Source organism: Daucus carota, chromosome 6 (genome assembly GCF_001625215.2).
Source record: "Daucus carota subsp. sativus chromosome 6, DH1 v3.0, whole genome shotgun sequence".
NCBI lineage: Eukaryota > Viridiplantae > Streptophyta > Magnoliopsida > Apiales > Apiaceae > Daucus > Daucus carota.
The window spans coordinates 21,279,527-21,297,208 of NC_030386.2; the positions used below are offsets into that span (position 1 = coordinate 21,279,527).

At 33.9% G+C, this 17,682-nt stretch overlaps 1 protein-coding gene across 1 annotated transcript; it reads right to left on the reverse strand.

Moving 5' to 3' along the window:
- Nucleotides 1–70: 70 nt before the first annotated feature.
- Nucleotides 71–6,595, reverse strand: LOC108226058 (uncharacterized). The gene is made up of 14 exons (XM_017401012.2): nt 6,187–6,595; nt 5,922–6,029; nt 5,546–5,817; nt 5,218–5,454; nt 4,974–5,086; nt 4,557–4,758; nt 4,240–4,386; nt 2,014–2,383; nt 1,718–1,825; nt 1,343–1,614; nt 1,001–1,237; nt 786–898; nt 490–691; nt 71–403 (listed from the first exon to the last, which is right to left on the reverse strand). Exons 1-14 carry the CDS (start codon nt 6,548–6,550, stop codon nt 254–256), a joined length of 2,895 nt encoding a protein of 964 aa, XP_017256501.2. The 5' UTR covers nt 6,551–6,595; the 3' UTR covers nt 71–253.
- Nucleotides 6,596–17,682: the final 11,087 nt, after the last annotated feature.

The window sequence follows — 17,682 nt, forward strand, 5'->3', positions numbered from 1 at the left end:
CTAGGCATGTTGCAGGATAATTAATCCAAATGGATATGATCAAATATGTGGATGCGCATGCATGTTTATTTTTATTTTTTTTGCTAAGTGCATGCATGTTTATTACAGTATACTGAATAATCAGATTTTGGAATAGCAATGCTGAACATATTTATGGGTTGAAAAATTTATTTGCCAATGCATCTCAACCTTCTATTATTTGTACTCAAATTGAGGAAGCCTCCTTTTCTGGACAACACAGAATCTAGCCAGATTAGCTCTCGTTGGAAGGAGGAAGCTCCCCAGCCAAGAAGGAAGAGAACAAAGCAAGAGCGCGAGAAGGCTGATAACTCGGAACAAAATGTCCGGATCCCCTTACTGTCACAAATGTCAAATTTTCATATCCAACCGCGTATCCGCCCACCTAAAACAGGCTCATAATTAGTGATTGAACATTTCAGAAGATTTGTGAGTGTGAATGTCAGTGTGTGGTTTATTTAGTGTTTGTACCTCAGCTTGAGTGTACCAGGGGTACCATGGAGTTTTAACTGATGTTTGAAGGTAGTCTATCGCGTATCGTGTTGTGGTCACTGGCACTGCACCATCTGTGTCACCGCTGTATAGCCAAACACTGATGCCACTGCTCATGAGTTCCTTAATAACAGGCAACACGGTTGCTGGGGACTCATTCCAATGAGCATTAATGTCGAAGCTATAACAAGGTCAGATTAAAGTTAATACAAGTTTAGTTGCTAATTATGCAATGCAAGATTGTTAACTAAAATTAGCTAGGTTTAGAAGTGTACTTGCAAGATGCCCATGACTTTGGAGGAAGAGTGACATGAAGTGAAGACTGAACTAGTTGAGTGTTCAGGTACGTGTTGATATAACTATCTGTGCACGGATCAAATCCTGACGTCTGTGTCAAGTAAAAGTATTCAATGAATACAATGAGAAAACCAAACATGAATTAATTTAGGAATTTAATAACAATAGAAAAAAGATTGTAAAAGAAAGGTACCGATGGTGAACCAGTGGAAGAACCGCACAAGGGCGCATATATATCATAAGAGAAAATATCACCAAGGTCTACTTGCTGGAGATAGGTTATACATGCTTCTGAAACATTCGCATTTGCAGAAAAGTTGCAGTTCAAAGTGATGCCTTCATGAATTTCGTCAGATAATAGAGCGTGTGACCAGAAATAATCATACGATCCTCTGTGCTGTGTTTCTATGTCTATATACGCGTTACCAATCTGTTAAGAAAATGTGTACAGGTAGATTTCACTTCTCTTAATTTCTGTTTATGTGTGCAAATAGTGTTGTTTGCTTGACGGAAAATTTGGTGAGTAGAAACTTACAGCAATTCCTTTCAGATTAATGACAGTTTGGTTGGTGATTTTGTTATTGTGAAGAATTAGTTGAGCTAATTGAGGAATATAGTGTCCTGCATAGCTCTCTCCTGTAATGTAGAAATCTCGGGTTTGGTACTCTGGAAACCTTTCCAGCCAGTTAATTAAAAATGTGTAAGCATCTGCTGCAGTTTTTGTGTCTCCGGTTACATAATCTGATGTTGTGTTAGAGTATGAAAATCCAACACCAGCTGGTGATTCCAAGAATAACATATTTGCCTCTGCATAGCCAGCCAACAAGTGTTATTGACCAGACAGGGAAAATTTCACTGGACATTGATGGATGGATTTATATTTTATTTTGTTCAAGAGAAATCGGCTTACCATTGTTCCAGGCATACTTGTTCTGGGATAATGTTTGGCCATCACTATTGACTCTAAATGGTCCAAGTTCCATCATTGCTCCATTTCCAAATGAAGAACAGCCAGGTCCTGTCAATTCCAATTGTTATATTCATCATTATTAAGTCAGGCTTGAGGTAAATTGCAACAATTATGATTTTAAAAGCTATATGTTAAAGAAAACATTACAATTTTGTTACTCAAACCTTGGACACTAGAGCCATAATTTACACATTTTCAATAAGCAAAAATGAAATTATATTTTCACTCTGCTTTACCTCCATTAAGCCATAGGACAAGAGGCTGGCTAGAAGAATTTTCAGACTGCGCAAAATAGTAGAAAAGTGCTCTTCCAGCAACCGGATCAACTGTGACATAGCCCGAGTACTGATCAAAAGCTGTTCCATCAGGTTGCCCTGGCAATGATTCTACCCTGTCAGCTTCCTTCAATCCGTCTTGAGATTCAACAAACACTGGTGAATACTCAACATCTAGAACCTCATTGCGGAAAGTAGATGGCCTTTTGGACTTCTGGGCCTCGATAAATTTGGCAAGAGGGTTATCTCCCTTTCCACCATAACATTGCACAGAAGCCACAAGGCATAAGACAGAAAGTGATAAAAGGGTTGCGATCCTTGCCATGCTTAACTGCTAGCAACGCAAATTATAGTTGTTTGATGTTGTAATATTGATACGCTTATCCTTCTCTTATATATTTGAATTCTTGTAATAAAGCTCTTGGAAGTATTGATTATTTGATCCTGATCTGGTTGAGTTTACAAACCTATGTGTGTTCCATGACAAGTTTGGTTTTTTGTAAAACCATCCGTTCTACTTCTGAGGAACATTTTTCAAACACTAACTGATGAATAAGAACTTGCAAGATCTCGGTGGTTTAATTAGAGATAAAATTATGTGCAATCAACTAAGCACATCTCATGGTGTTTTCTTGTTCTCATCTAATCTTTAATCTTCCAGCTAATAAATTTGAAAACATATTCGTAGCCGTTTCTTGGAAGCTTTCAGACATGGCTATTAAGAAAATATTAATTAAAAGGCCACTTTGAAGTTTGAACAATACTAGTAGGATTTAAGATACTGTTTTTTACACAAAGGTTCTTAAGAATTTTACATTGTTCGTTTGTGGAAAGTCACTAAACAAAAATGGTGAAAATCCACCTATTAAAATCCATCAAGCATAAAAATCATCACGAGCGGTCGATAATAAAATCACTTGAATTTGAGTAGACTGCGGTATAAAAGCAACGGATTTTGGTGGCTTTTATGATCATAGAAGCATTTGTTTGTTATCTACTGTTATCGCCAAGCCTTAATGTTGGATATGCATAGCAAACATTCTTGTGAACGTGAAATAAAATTTATAACCATAAAAATGACCGCATCTATGGATTATATAAAAGGGTATATCGATAAAGGAATATATCAAAGCTAACCAAAAGATTTAATTCGGTTGTTTTTGTTTAGATGAAGTAAACCAAAACCCTTATTCATTTGGTTCCTTCAATAGAAGAACTATTCAAACGAGAAGAGGATAAGTTAACACGGAAGCTCTAATTTTGACACCTTTAGGTTGTGTTCACCGGTATGGAATGAAATTATGAGTGGAAAATGGGATAAAATTTGTACTCTAAATTGGGGTTGATCGTAAAAAATATATATAATTTTCATTCCTACTATTTTTCCATTCCAAACTATTTGAACCAGAAATCCAACTTCCTTGACCTTCCGGCACTGGGCAGGCGTCAACCCCCATGCATGGTCTTACGACTTTGCGGAGACCTGTGTTTTTGGTAAACAGTCGCCCAGGCCTGGTCACTGTGACCCCTTTTGTGAGGAGGCACCTTAGTCCATATATTTTGGAAGGAAAAGTCATTCCACTTCTTCATCATTCATCATGTTTTTTACAATCTTTCCTCATAAAAGAATTCACCTTTTTATAACTTTTCATTTCATTCTCCCCTCGTTAGATTCTATCCAAGTGAACACAACCTTAGTTCATCCAAAACAGAATAGCAAATCAAGGAGACAAACTAAAAGTCTACAAAAATTTGAAGGTTGTAATATATGAAATAATTTCTATGAAACTGCAGTATTCATTGTTCACCAATGTCATACATACAAAGGGTCTACACTTGTACAATATGGAGATAGACAACAAGCAAACTCTAGATACTATATAGTTGCCATGGTAGGAATAGTCTCGCAGTGTGGCCTGTTGTTATTGATTTTGACGTTCAAATTTTTTGATATTAATTAGAATTTAAAATTTGTTAAGCCTGAATCAGAGAGGAAATAATTAATTAGATAAATGGATTACATGTTACAATATATTGAATGCTCAGATACAGAGATAGCAGCAGTAACACATTTGTGTTGAGAAATATTTTGAATATGCATCTCAAGTTCTCAACATCTTATTACAAATTCAACTTGTACTTCAATTTAAAAACCCTCCTCTACTGGACTCCGATGGAGTCTGGTCAGTTCTCACCGGACGGAGGAAGCTCTCCCGCCAAAAATGAAGAAAATAAAGCAAGACCTCGGGAAGGCTGGTAGCTTGGAACAAAATGTCCAGACCCCCTTACAGTCACGAATGTCAGATTTTCATATCCAACTGCATAACCTCCCACCTGATAATTTCAGTTTAAAAATTAACAGATTGCGGTTAATAAGTTTAGTTATTCTTGTGTGTGCGCCAGAATTGTGCAGGGTGTTTGGCTTTCCATAAATTTAGATAAAGTTGTAAAACTAGTAAATGATAATTTTCTAACTCACAAGTTAAAATTTAATAAAAATGTACCTCGGCTTGAGTGTACCAGGGGTACCATGGTGTTTTAACCGACGTTTGAAGGTAGTCTATGGCATATCTTGTTGTTGTCACTGGCACTACACCATCCGTGTCTCCGCTGTATAACCAAACACTGATGCCACTGTTCATGAGTTCCTTAATAACAGGCAAGACTGTTGCTGGGGAGTCTGTCCAGTTATCATATATATCATCGCTACAACAATGAAATGGAAAATGACATTAGCAAGTAATTAGTAACAACCAACAACGTTTATATATTATGTTTATTATATAAGTAGCCTTATTAGTTAAACGAGATCAGAATACAAGTTTCATTGCTCAACCAATGCAGGGTAATAGTTAGATGAGGGCTTATCCATTGGCATCTTTCTTTTACTTAAAAGAACATGATAGTGTTTAGAAACTTACTTGCAAGATGCCCATGACTTTGGAGGAACAGTGACATGAAGTGATGTCTGAACTAGTTGAGTATTCAAGTATGTGTCGATATAATTATCAGTGCATGGATCAAATCCTGATGTCTGTTTCGCGTCAATAAGAAAGAGTTTATGAGATAAGCAAGCATATCTTTAGTTAAGAGAAGCAAGCAGAAATTAATTAGTTGTAACTTTTGAGACAACTGTGCTTTAAAAACTCTGTGAAAGAGACATACTGAGGGTGAACCGCTTGAAGTGTCACACCAGGGAGCATATATATCATAAGGAAAAATATCACCAAGGTCTACTTCCTGAAGATAGGTTATACATGCTTCTGTAACATTTGGAATTGCCGAAAAGTTGCAATTAATGGTGATGCCCTCATGAATTTCATCAGATAGTAGAGCATGCGACCAATAGTAATCATATGATCCGCTGTATTGTGTTAACTGGTCGACATATGCATTGCCAATCTGAAATTCAAAAAAGTTCATATCACCTCCTTCAATTATGTTTCAAGTGTAATTTGGTAAAAAAAAAAAAACTTGGTTTGTAGAAACATACAGCAATTCCTTTAAGGTTGATGACAGTTTGGTTAGTGATTTTGTTGTTCTGAAGGATTAGTTGAGCTAGTTGGGGAATATAGTGTCCTGCATAGCTCTCTCCAGCAATGTAAAAATCTCGGGTTTGGTACTCTGGAAATCTTTCCAGCCAGTTAATTAAAAATGTGTAAGCATCTTCTGCGGTTTTTGTGTCTCCGGTTACATAATCTGATGTTGTGTTAGAGTATGAAAATCCAACACCAGCTGGTGATTCTAAGAATAACATATTTGCCTCTGCATTGCCAAACAATAAATTTTGTTAAACTGACGATGTAGTTGTTGAAACAGATTGATTCATGGATTATCCTACATTTTATCAGGAAAGAAATCCTACATACCATTGTTCCAAGCATACTTGTTCTGGGATAAGGTTTTGCCATCACTATTCACTCTAAATGGACCAAGTTCCATCATTGCTCCATTTCCAAATGAAGAACAACCAGGTCCTGTCATTCAAATTGATATATAATAATTATCAAGTGAGGTTCATGAAAGAAAAAACTGTATGTTAAAGTGTGATTTTCAAGATCCTTCAGTTCCAAATTTTCCAATACCCTTTAAAATTTAGAATGCACAATTCAATGGGAATAAATCCGCGTTTACCTCCATTTAGCCATAGAACCAAAGGCTGGCTAGAAGAATTTTCTGACTGCGCAAGGTAGTAGAAGAGTGCTCTTCCAGCAACCGGATCAACTGTGACATAGCCAGAGTATTGTTCGAAAGTTGTTCCATCAGGTTGCCCTGGCAATGATTCTACCTTGTCAGCTTCCTTTAATCCATCCTGAGATCCAACAAACACGGGTGAATACTCAACATTTCGTACTGCTTTGCGGAAAGTAGATGGCCTTTTCAAATTCTGAGCCTCAATGAGTCTAGCAAGAGGGTTGTTTCCCTTTACACCATAACAGTGTGCAGTAGCCAAAAGGCATAACAAAGAAAATGATACAAGGGCTGCAATATTTGTCATGCTTAAATGTTAGCAAGGCAAATTATAGGTTGATGATCTAAAATCGTTACCGCTATGCTTCTTTTATACTGTAAATTCTTGTAATAAAGCAGTTGGAAGTTTCACTTCCTTCTTATTCTGGTTGAGTTTACAAACTACGTTTCTACGTGACTTGTTTGCTTTTGTAAACCATCAGCATTAGTAATGAAGAACACTTTCATCGATCCAATCATCCAAACACTAGCTGCTGAATCGAAACTTGCATATCATGAAATAACATGCAACTCAACTATGCACATCAACATTAAATTTTTTGGTTTTCATTAAACCTTCTAGCAACCAGTTTTATACACATGCCCTTAACTTCTGCTGAGCTTCCAAGAGAATCAGTTGAAATCAGAACTTGGAAGTTCATAGACAATATGTTGTGTACATTACTATGTTTACATGTTGATCCGTTAAATTGTTTGGTTTTCATCGAACCTTACAGCTAATGAATTTTACATATACCCTTTATACCCCCAATCCTTCCAACGGTCCAAACATAAGCTGATAAAATTATATTTATACGAGTATTGAACATTAAATCATCTGTTGCAAATAGGGAATTATAATATATTGACATAAGAGATCTTTAAGAAATTCAGCTTTAGTAGGTACTTATCAAACAAAATTGTATAATCCTAATCAAAACAGACTGATCATAATTGATGATACAAGAGAATAGACGTTATAAAATTCATCAAAGTCAGTTCCTGCCTATCTCAATGTCCTCTGAGATCTGACTCATGAGAAAGAAGTTTGGAGATTGAGGGGGCAAGTCACTAGAATTTGCACAGTAACTGTAGTGGCTATCATTCAGGTACTCAGTGTGACTTAACGAAGTTTCACTTGTTGAAGTTACACATTTATTGACCTTCTTTGCTACGGATATTCAACTATTTGATTAACGGTAAGACCAAATATTAGCCGGCTTTTGCTGCATAATCCAAGTTCGAGTAGAGTAGGTTGGTTGAGGTAGGTTGTCGATAACCATCCTAAGATCTTCCACATTTTATGTCAGGCCATTATATAATTTTGTTCAGCCATCTGTTTCCCAGCAGATGAGCTAGACGACAGAGGATAAGCCCTTAACCACTGGGCTATCCAACCATGCTCAATGTTCATATCTTTTTACTGCCCATTTTGTGAAACTACAACTCACCTTGGCTCTGCAGTTCTAAGCAACAACCGCATCAAATATAGACAAATTAATCATAATCCTCTTGGTTTCTATAATATCCATTTCATTAATTACCAGAATTTTGATTCTTAACTGCAAAACCATCACATAATATTCATTTCATTAATTACTAGAGTTTTCATTCTAAACTGCAAAACCATTAAAAATATTGTAAATAAGAAACGCATATGAAGAAACTTGGACCATAACGTGGTGGCAGGAGTAAAATATACTCCTTCCGTCCCAAAATAGTTGTCACATTTCTATTTTTGTTGGTTAAATTGACTAAGTTTTGACCAAAGATCATAAGTCAATCACTCATTATTTTAAAAAACTGAAAATTACATTTTAAAATAGATTAAAAGTTATTTTCGGTGACATATTTTTTTTATTTTGTCAATTGATAAAATATTAATAAATTTCAGTCAAACTTTAGTCAATTTGACCGGCACAAAACCAAATGTGACAACTATTTTGGGACGGAGGGAGTACAAAACTATTTCTTGTTCATTTTCTGTTCCACAAGTAGGTTGCAGAGTGAAGAACCAGAAATCCCTTTAGCAGTTCGGCAACAGCTCTACATAGTTCTTAAATAGTGGTAGCAGACCGCTATTGATACATTAGTATAATTGAACAAAGTTCAACTTAGACATCGGTTAAAAATCGCGGAGAAAGTCTAAGTAATACATACACATCACATCTGCAAGAAACGATGTCTAGTAGAGATTTGACATTAAATAACTGATGCCTAAGCTGTCTAACTGATGCCTCTTGGTACAACGGTATATCCCTCATTTCATCATTTACAGGATGTCGGGGCCGCACGGATTGTTTTTGCGCTCCTCCCACAATGCTTCATATTAATGGAGTTGTTCGGCTACTTTACTTTTTAATGTGGGACTTGAGTTGGCACACACTCAACACATGAAACAAATGAAATGATATTTGAACTATATTATATGTATTTGTTTATAAATTTTTATTCTTTCCTCAAACGGATCGGATTTGGATAGGATCTCGCTAAATCCATATCCTAATCCATTTAATTTTATCGGATTCGGATCGGATCAGATCAGGAGTCGGATATTTTACAAGTCAATCCATATCCTGTCCATTCGGATCATGGATAATCGGATCGAAAATCCGATCCATTAAAAATTTATGAAATATATTTTTTCCACTGTGGACAATATTTCATAAAAAAAAGTGATATTCTCTAATTATATTCAATCATGAATTTTAACGTAACAAGCACAAAAAGGAACTAATAAAACAATAAGGTAAAATTTACAGTTTCATGTTATTAATAAAAATGCAATTGAAAAACTTTGTTGGCTGCTTCAACATAAAATGTACAAGTGAACAGAAAAATAATAAATAAGTTGCATAATACTTTTGGAGGAATCAAATTATGGTCTGCTCCTCTAATATAAGAATTAAAATCAATAAATATGTCCTAAATATAGAACCAGGTGATTGAAGAGGTGTTAAGTGTAAGAGTTTAGCTCCCGGTGATTATTACTCACTCTACACAAAAAAAAAAAAAAAGTGATTTTTAGATTAACTTGATAATATGAGTGAGAGTCAAGTCAAGACTTAGGAGCGACGCGATTAGTTATAAAAAAAATATAATTTAGGGCTTTGTCTTGTATTTTTAGATTTTTTTTATTTTGTATGTAATATATTAATATAATATAGTAAATTATAATACAATATAATATAAAATATATTACATAGTTAAGTATGGATCGGATTGGATCGTTAACAGATCGGATTCGAGCATATCCATATCCATTTTTTATCGGACCAGATTATTATCGGATCGGATCATTAGCAGATCGGACATTTTAATAAGGATCCATATATATTTATTTAACTACGGATCGGATCGGGTATCCAATCCATTTACAGCCTACTCCATTCTATTCTTTATACCCTTTATTAGATATATAACACCCTCAATTTGGAAATGGAATACTCTATTCTCTCATATTTTTAAAGTTGAGAAACCGCGCGTTGCGGCGGCCTATAAAAAGTATATTAATGATTCAATATTAATATTTGTAAAATGCTAATACTAATATATAAAATTGTAAAATTGGACTATAATTAATGGTAAAAGAAAATGAAAATAAATTTCTACACGTAATTAACAATTTAAAGCACGACGAATCTTAATTTTATTTGTGTTTTTTTAAAAAAAGTAATCATGTTCTTACATTGTCACCTTCCTCCAATTTTTTTCCGATTGATTGTGCACAAAAACATCTAACTTAAATCCGTGAGATAACAGTCTATAACTACCTTTACTTGTAACAATAATACTGTATGAACATTCTTCACTTAAAAGTTGCTTGAACGGAGAAAACAGATAATGATGAATAATATTTTTCCGTGTACAATGTAAATCATATAAAAAATTAACAACAACAAACATGCCCGATGAATAAAAGAAAATATTATAAAAGAATAACCAACAAACATACATCACTAATAGTTAATTTATTGATATCATCCATCGATATCATGTCAAGACTATATTTTTCTCCCGTGTTTGGATTTGTCGGCTCCCACATAACGGTCTATAACTACTTTTGCTTGAAACAACCTTTATTTTTTTAATACCGTATAAACAGCCTTCACTTATCATTGTAGAAGAACGGCACCACCGAGTTAGAAATCGAGCAAGAAAATTATCACCAAAGAGAGGTAGGGTTGTGATATTGAGAGAGAGTAGGTTGTGTTTAGATTATCCAAAACTCTACAACCTACATGGGTATTTATAAGTACAGAAAGACTTGTGTGTTACTCTTTTCCATAATTAAATAATCCGAAACAAAATCAGATTAAAACTTTCAAGCTGCTATATTCCATAAATAATTTGAAACAAAATCAAATTCTGAAACTTGCGAAAATTTCAGAAAATTAGAATAATAGAACAGAGCGATGTGAAAGGCGCCACCTACACGCCCCTCGCTTCTCCTTTATATAGAAACAAAATCAGATTAAAACTTTCAAGTTACTATGTTCCATAAATAATCTGAAACAAAATCAGATCCTGAAACTTGCTTCTAATATATCCGAAACTAAAAAAGGTAGTTCTAATTTTTGATATTTTTTATCCAAAAATTTCAGTTATATAGAAACAAAATCAGATTAAAACTTTCATGCTACTATATTCCATAAATAATCTGAAATAAAATCAGATTCTTGAACTTGCTTCTAATATATCTGAAACTAAAAAAGGTAGCTCTAATTATTGATATTTTTTATCCAAAAATTTCAGAAAATTAGAAAAATAGAACGGAGCGATGTGAGAGGCGCCACCTACACGCCCCTCGCTTCTCCTTTATATGAGTATATTGATTTCTTTTCAAATCTTATCATATAATATTTATGTATTTACTTAATTTTTTCCAAATTTTCCCTCGTACATCTGTTATTTTCATTTATTTTTAGTTATTCTACTTCATTCCATTCATTCTCCCCAACCAAACACATTAATACAACATAAGGACGTTAACGAGTCCGATTGATAGGAATCAGACCCTAAATCCCAAGTAATGGTGCATTTACGAAGAGAGAAAATAGAACCTTGGTTAGATCTAACCCCCGTTGCCTTCACTTTATATGAGTGAGGAGATCATTTATAATTAATCCACCGGAGAAGATGTAGCAACCTCGCGATTTATCAATAAAAACATAAGTATTACTCAAATTGTGTTCTTGTTCTCGGTTTTTATACTTAACCTTACAGTCGAAAAAAATTGAAAATCTGCTAATCACATACTCTCTCCGTCCCAGCCATTTGTATACAAATGGTTGGCACACGGAGATCAAGAAATTGTGTAAGAAATGAGTAAAGTTAGATGAAAAGTGGGTATAGTGGTAGGATCCATTTATATTTAATAATAAATTTGAGATGGTGGAGGAAAGTAGTGGGTGTAATAGTATTTATATTATTATAGAATAGAGATAATGGAAGAAAGTGGTTAGTGTAATGATGTTTTATATTATAAAAGTTTGTTACTTTTGGAATGTATACAATTGATGGGACGTTCCGAAAAGGAAATTTTATATAATTCATTGGGACGGAGGGAGTATTATATTACATTCTATTTTATTGGGGACCCAACAAAAGCACAAAGTACGGATGCCTACTTCAACAAAAATTTTGACAAATGAATCTTATAAAATGACATATTAGGGCCGTTTGAGTTGACTTAAAATAAGTGTTTTTTACTTAAAATAAAAAAATTGAAGTAGAAGTGAGAAGTAAGTTAAGATAGTGATTAAAGTGTTTGGAAAATAAGTAGAAATCTTGAAACAAAAACTAGCATTCTCAGCTTCTTTCAAGTGCTTGTGAACTTTTTACACAAACGGGTAAAAAAAAGTAAAAACTGGTTTTTCGGAAAAAGAAGCGCTTAAATGTAGTAGCCAAAGAGGCGCATTATAACTGTTCTTATAATTATGTTGAATCAATTGCGAAACACCTGCTTGTGATTATGCGAGAGAACGAATAGAGTAAGAAAGGCATCAACATTCCAACATTATTGTTAACAAAGTACTCCCTCTATTCTTTTATACTAGCCCTAAACCCGTGCAAAGCACGGGCGGCTATATAATTTTAAACTAACTATTAATTATTATATAATGTTAATATATATTAATGATAGTAAATTTACTTTTTTAATTTTTTAACTAATTATATATTATATTTAAAAGAATAATAGTGGAATTTTTATCTTGTAGTATATCAAACTGTTTAGATATGTAACACTATGAGAACTCTACGTGTAGCAGACTTTTAGTTATAAAGTGAATCATCAAACCATGACCAAACCAAAATTTTATACGACGACAAATTATACCCATATTGGCTTATTATAGTATAGTATAGATTAGTCGCTTTGACTTTTTCATTTATCTTAGTGTGCAAAAAAAATGTATTTCTATACATTATTTTTTAAATTTTCTTTTTCTGAATAAAAGTATAAATGTTAAACTTTTATTCAGAAAAAAAAATTGAAAAATGATACATGAAAGTATGTTTTTTGTATACATCAAATTACGTGTACAAAATTAAAGCGGATAATAAAAAAGAACGGAGGGAGTAATATTCAAAGTAAGAGCATTCACATCTCATCCCCAAACCCAATCTCATCCTCATAATTTGAAAAAATCTACTAAATTTTGTAAAAATGTGCTCTACATACGAAACCCCAAAATAGGGTTTGGTTTTGGGGACTAGAAATAAATCCCCATATTTGGGGTTTCACTATCCACCCCCTCATACACTATTCATCCTCCATTTCATTATCATTTCATTATTATTTCACTAACTATCATGTGTTATCTTATACTTTTACGGGGAATAAGGATTGAATAATGGGAATGGGATGGAAGAAACTTTTAAAAATTTGTAAAAACTTTTGAGGGATTACTATTTTTAGTAAGTCTTTGGAGTTGAGGATTGGGACCGGATATGAATGCTCTAAGCGTTAAGTTTAAATGTGGATCCCCATATATAAAAGCAAAAGTCTTGTAAAATTATGAATCATTGTGTATACCTCACAAATATATAACCCTAAAAATACAAAATAGCTAGAGTATAAGATAATAGGGTCATGTTCAAAATGTCTATTTATGTATTAGATTTTGAGATTATTTTTGAGCATACACAACAATGTAAAAAAAACATGTATTTTGATCCCAAAAATCTAGATAAAAAAAAATAAGATTTTACAGCAGAACCTTAGTGATTTTATGATTATATTTTAACCGTTGCTTCTCTACTGAGCGCGACCAAAAATAATATCTTACATACATTTGAAAAAGACTAAATCATTTACTAATCGTACTTAGAGTTGGGCTCTTTGGAGTCTTTTTTAATTAGAGTACTTGGAGACCTAGTCTACAACCATTAGATCAAAACTGAAATAGACGGCAGATATGGGAGACAGCTGTCACTTTTTTTTAAATGAGAAACTGCTGAATATATACGGTTTCGTACAAGACCGTATAAAACTTATGTCCCCCAAAATTGTAGCTCCGTGCTAATCGCCATTCCAGTGACAGTTACATGTCGAATGTTCCCCTAAACTTAATCCCCCAAATCAAAACTGACGATTTGATAAGATAGACACGGCCGAGAAGCAAGCGCGAGGACGACAACGAGATCTTTTTAAAAAGTGTCTATAAATTAAAGATTGTTTTGAAAACAAGAAATGAGTTCAGGTTAGTGTATTTCAAATTGAGTTCGAAACCAGTAAACTTCTAGTCTTTCGTGTATTTTACTTTTATCATGCTTTGATTTTGTTCGGATTGTACTTGGATGTCATTGTATAGTGTTATGATGGTGATAATTATGTAATAGTAGACAATGGTATGGTCGATTTGTTTGTATGTAATGTGTGTTTAGTTTGAATGGCTCTTTGTTCACTTGTTCATGATTGTCTCTTTGTTAATTGTTCCTTGGCTTGATATGGGTGTCGGAGTAATTGGATTAGGCTATAATACTGGTGTTAATTCAAGTAATAGATTCCACACTTGGTGGGTATGTGTTACCACTTAATCTGCTGATTGGGGTTTATTGGAAATTAGAAAATGGTTGGATTGATGCACCATATTACCACTTAATCTGCTGATTTGGGTTTATTAGAAAATTGGTGAACAACCACTTTTTTTTGGTAAAAATAAGTTTTTATGTTATTTGCGGGTTATGTGATCTTTCTGTTTTGTGGTATTCGGCGATGTGCCTTTGTCAACTTTTGCTTAGGATTTAAGTGTGCCATATATGTCATTAATCTAATTGCATATAAGCTTATGAAAAAGAGTCTGGGTATTGTTTCTTTAGTTAGATTTCAATGTCAAACCCATGAATTCTCTGTGAAAATGTGCTCTGCTTGTTACTCATGATTGTCTCTTTTCTCTGCTTGCTATTCTTTTTTTTGTGTGTGTGATATCTGAGGGAAACAATGGGAAGTGAGAGGATTTATGCATTTCAAATCAAATTTATTTGTTGTTTGACACCTGTTTGTAAAATTATGTTTGTCCCCAAGGTTGGTATTTTTGGTGTGCGCTTTGCATGCCGTAGACAGGAGAACTATACGAAAATGTGCCTATATTGCCTTCTTTCTTACCCGTTTCGTGTTCTGATTTGAGATTTGGGAAACAATGTTATTGTTTAGTCTATACTGCCATGCCGTTGTTAAATCAAGATTTAGATACCTTGCTTGGTCAATAGGTGTATGAAATTGGGAATTGGGAATCTTTTGGGGTGGAGCACTGGACTGAGGATGGAGAATGTATGTATTTTTTATTAAGTTAATGTTGTTATTTGCTTGAAAATACTAAATGTTGGCTAAATACGTTCAATTGAATTGTGCAGGACAATCAGAAGAGTTTGCTGAACAAGTTGCGTGTGGTGTGCGGGCATAAAATCCTAAGTTGGGAACATAATAGTAAAAGAGAATCTGTGATGCGAGGGGCTACATATTTGGCCAAGGGGAAGAAGGTTGCAGCGTAGACATTTAATTTAAACTTTTTTTAATAATGTTCGAGGGATTTTAATAAACTCTTCTTAAGATGTTCTCTGCGTACTCTAAGTAGACCTCTATTATGGCGATTACATTATTTCAAATGTGTTATGCCAGTTGAAATTGGAAAGACGGTTGATATTTACAAGTTAAATCTATTGTCTCCTTTTTGTAGTATTTTTTTAATGCATTTATGCCGTATTTGTTCAATGTAGAGTAGTTAATTGAGGTGACAACAATCTGTCAAATGTATCGTTCTAGTGAGCAAGCAAATAGTGAACAAGCCAAATGTGATTTGAATCCAGGGTACATAACTAACCATTACTAGCAGACTATCAGCTTATAGGTCCTATTTCTTTTGTATTACTTTTCACACTTCTCACAATTGCTGGTACCTTCACTTAGGCTTGTCCAGTATAAAGTCTCTCCACTTTGGTTCACACATCAAAGTTAGTTATTTGGTGGACTATGCTTGTAATACTCATAACTAGGCACTCTTTTATTCTGTTTCTCATTTTTATATGTATAAGAATTGTACATGTCCTTAGAAAGCAAAATCTTTACATTAGTTTAAGGAACTTCAAAACCAAATCATCATGATAGATTAAAACTTTTAAGAAACAATCCTTTTATTTATCTGAAATACTATCATTACATGTAGAATGCTTTGCAATTGCATTATAGAGGGGAAGGGTTAATATTCCAATTTACAAGTAATTACATGAATCAAGATATTGACCAACAAAAACATTGCCTCTGCTGGTTCTTGTCACAGTGCAATCACTAAGTAAACCAACAACAGTAGACAATAGATCAAGAAAGTTGAAACAAAATTATCAAAACAATGCGAAACCTTCTAACCTTATAAGGAAAAAATGAATATTAAAGAATTCTCCTAACATGAAATGGATAAAACCCTAAACACTCAAATAAATCACCATTACTATCAGATTTGGCGACACGGTGACTTCGTTTACTAATATCAGTTCTCTTGGTTGACTTGCGCACATCAAAACCACACTGTCTCCTATATTCCTTGTAGTGTAAATATGCGTTTTCTAAGGTCGGAAAATGCATATTGAGCCGAGACTTGTGTTTGTCATCACATTTAAGAGTCTGATTTTTGATTCCATTAGGATATAAAACTCCTGTAACCTCAAAAATATTGCCAGAAAAGAGTACATGGGTCATCTTGCTCATATTGTGAAGAGTTTGAGGCACTAGACAAATCTTCATCTTGGGCAATAGATGAATCTTTGGATTCATAGTTTTCAATGTGTGGGATAACATTGTCACCTGTCATAAAAACATATATCAAGTACCATTTAAATAAGACTGTCCCAAAAAATAAAAAATCAACAAGTGAAATGAAGGATAAGAACCATGTCAACTACACCCGTAAAATAACAGGAATGCAAAAAATGAACAATAAAAATTTAAACTTAAACCAGATGGCGTGAATATAAAGAGAAAAACAACATCCTTTTAACAAAGTTAAACATGCTATAAGACATAAACATTTGACCATTATGATACAAACACACATATATATCACACATAGAATGCATATATTATAAAAATCAACAAACATAGCAACCTAAAAACACAAATTCACTGACGAGAATGTAAATGGGGGTCCTAATTTCAATTTGCTACAAGAAAATTGTTCCTCACACATGTTCTTCTAACTGGAAAAAATGAAATTCGGAGCTAATAACATCTTAACATTACATAGTTCATAATCTACTAGAAATAAACATAGGAGATTCATGACACATTCTTTTATGCCAACATTAAATTAATTAGAAGAACAGTGCTGGACAACCAACCATCAATTACATGTACATAAAAAACTATACATAATACCCATACCTGTTGTTCTTCACGGAGAACCATTTGCGGAACAAACAGGAAGAAAAAAACTTGAAGAGGTAATAGTTATGAACCCAATCAATTACACATAGCAGAACAATGTGCAGACGAAATCAGAGGACAAAGAACAGCAGAACAGCGATCATGAGAAGTGGAGAACAATTAGTGGGTGCTGATATAAAGTTAATTGCTATTGTCGGAGGCAAAGCCATCCATAAATGGCTTAACCGTGTAACTGCCGGCAGTGATGAATAATATATACACAATACATATACGGTAGGGATCGGGTATAGTATACGAAATTGTTGTGGGTTGTTTTTTTTAATTATAAAATAGATTTAGAGCAACCGTTGGATCATGACTAGATTAAGGGTGAGGATGGAGGACTCCAAGTCTCCAATATTTTAAAGTCTCCACTGAACTTAGGCCTCGTACTTATATGCAACTTTTAAAAAGTGACAAAACTATACATCGCTTTAAATAAGTTGTGGTGCTAAATTTGAATCTAAGGTAAAAAGTAG

Coding starts and splice junctions, on each gene's coding strand:
- LOC108226058 (XM_017401012.2), bottom strand. CDS start 6,550: ATGACAAATATTGCAGCCCTTGTATCATTTTCTTTGTTATGCCTTTTG. Junction 5,818..5,921: donor CAAGTATGCTTGGAACAATG/GTATGTAGGATT, acceptor TTGGCAATGCAG/AGGCAAATATGTTATTCTTA. Junction 1,238..1,342: donor TTAATCTGAAAGGAATTGCT/GTAAGTTTCTAC, acceptor TTTTCTTAACAG/ATTGGTAACGCGTATATAGA.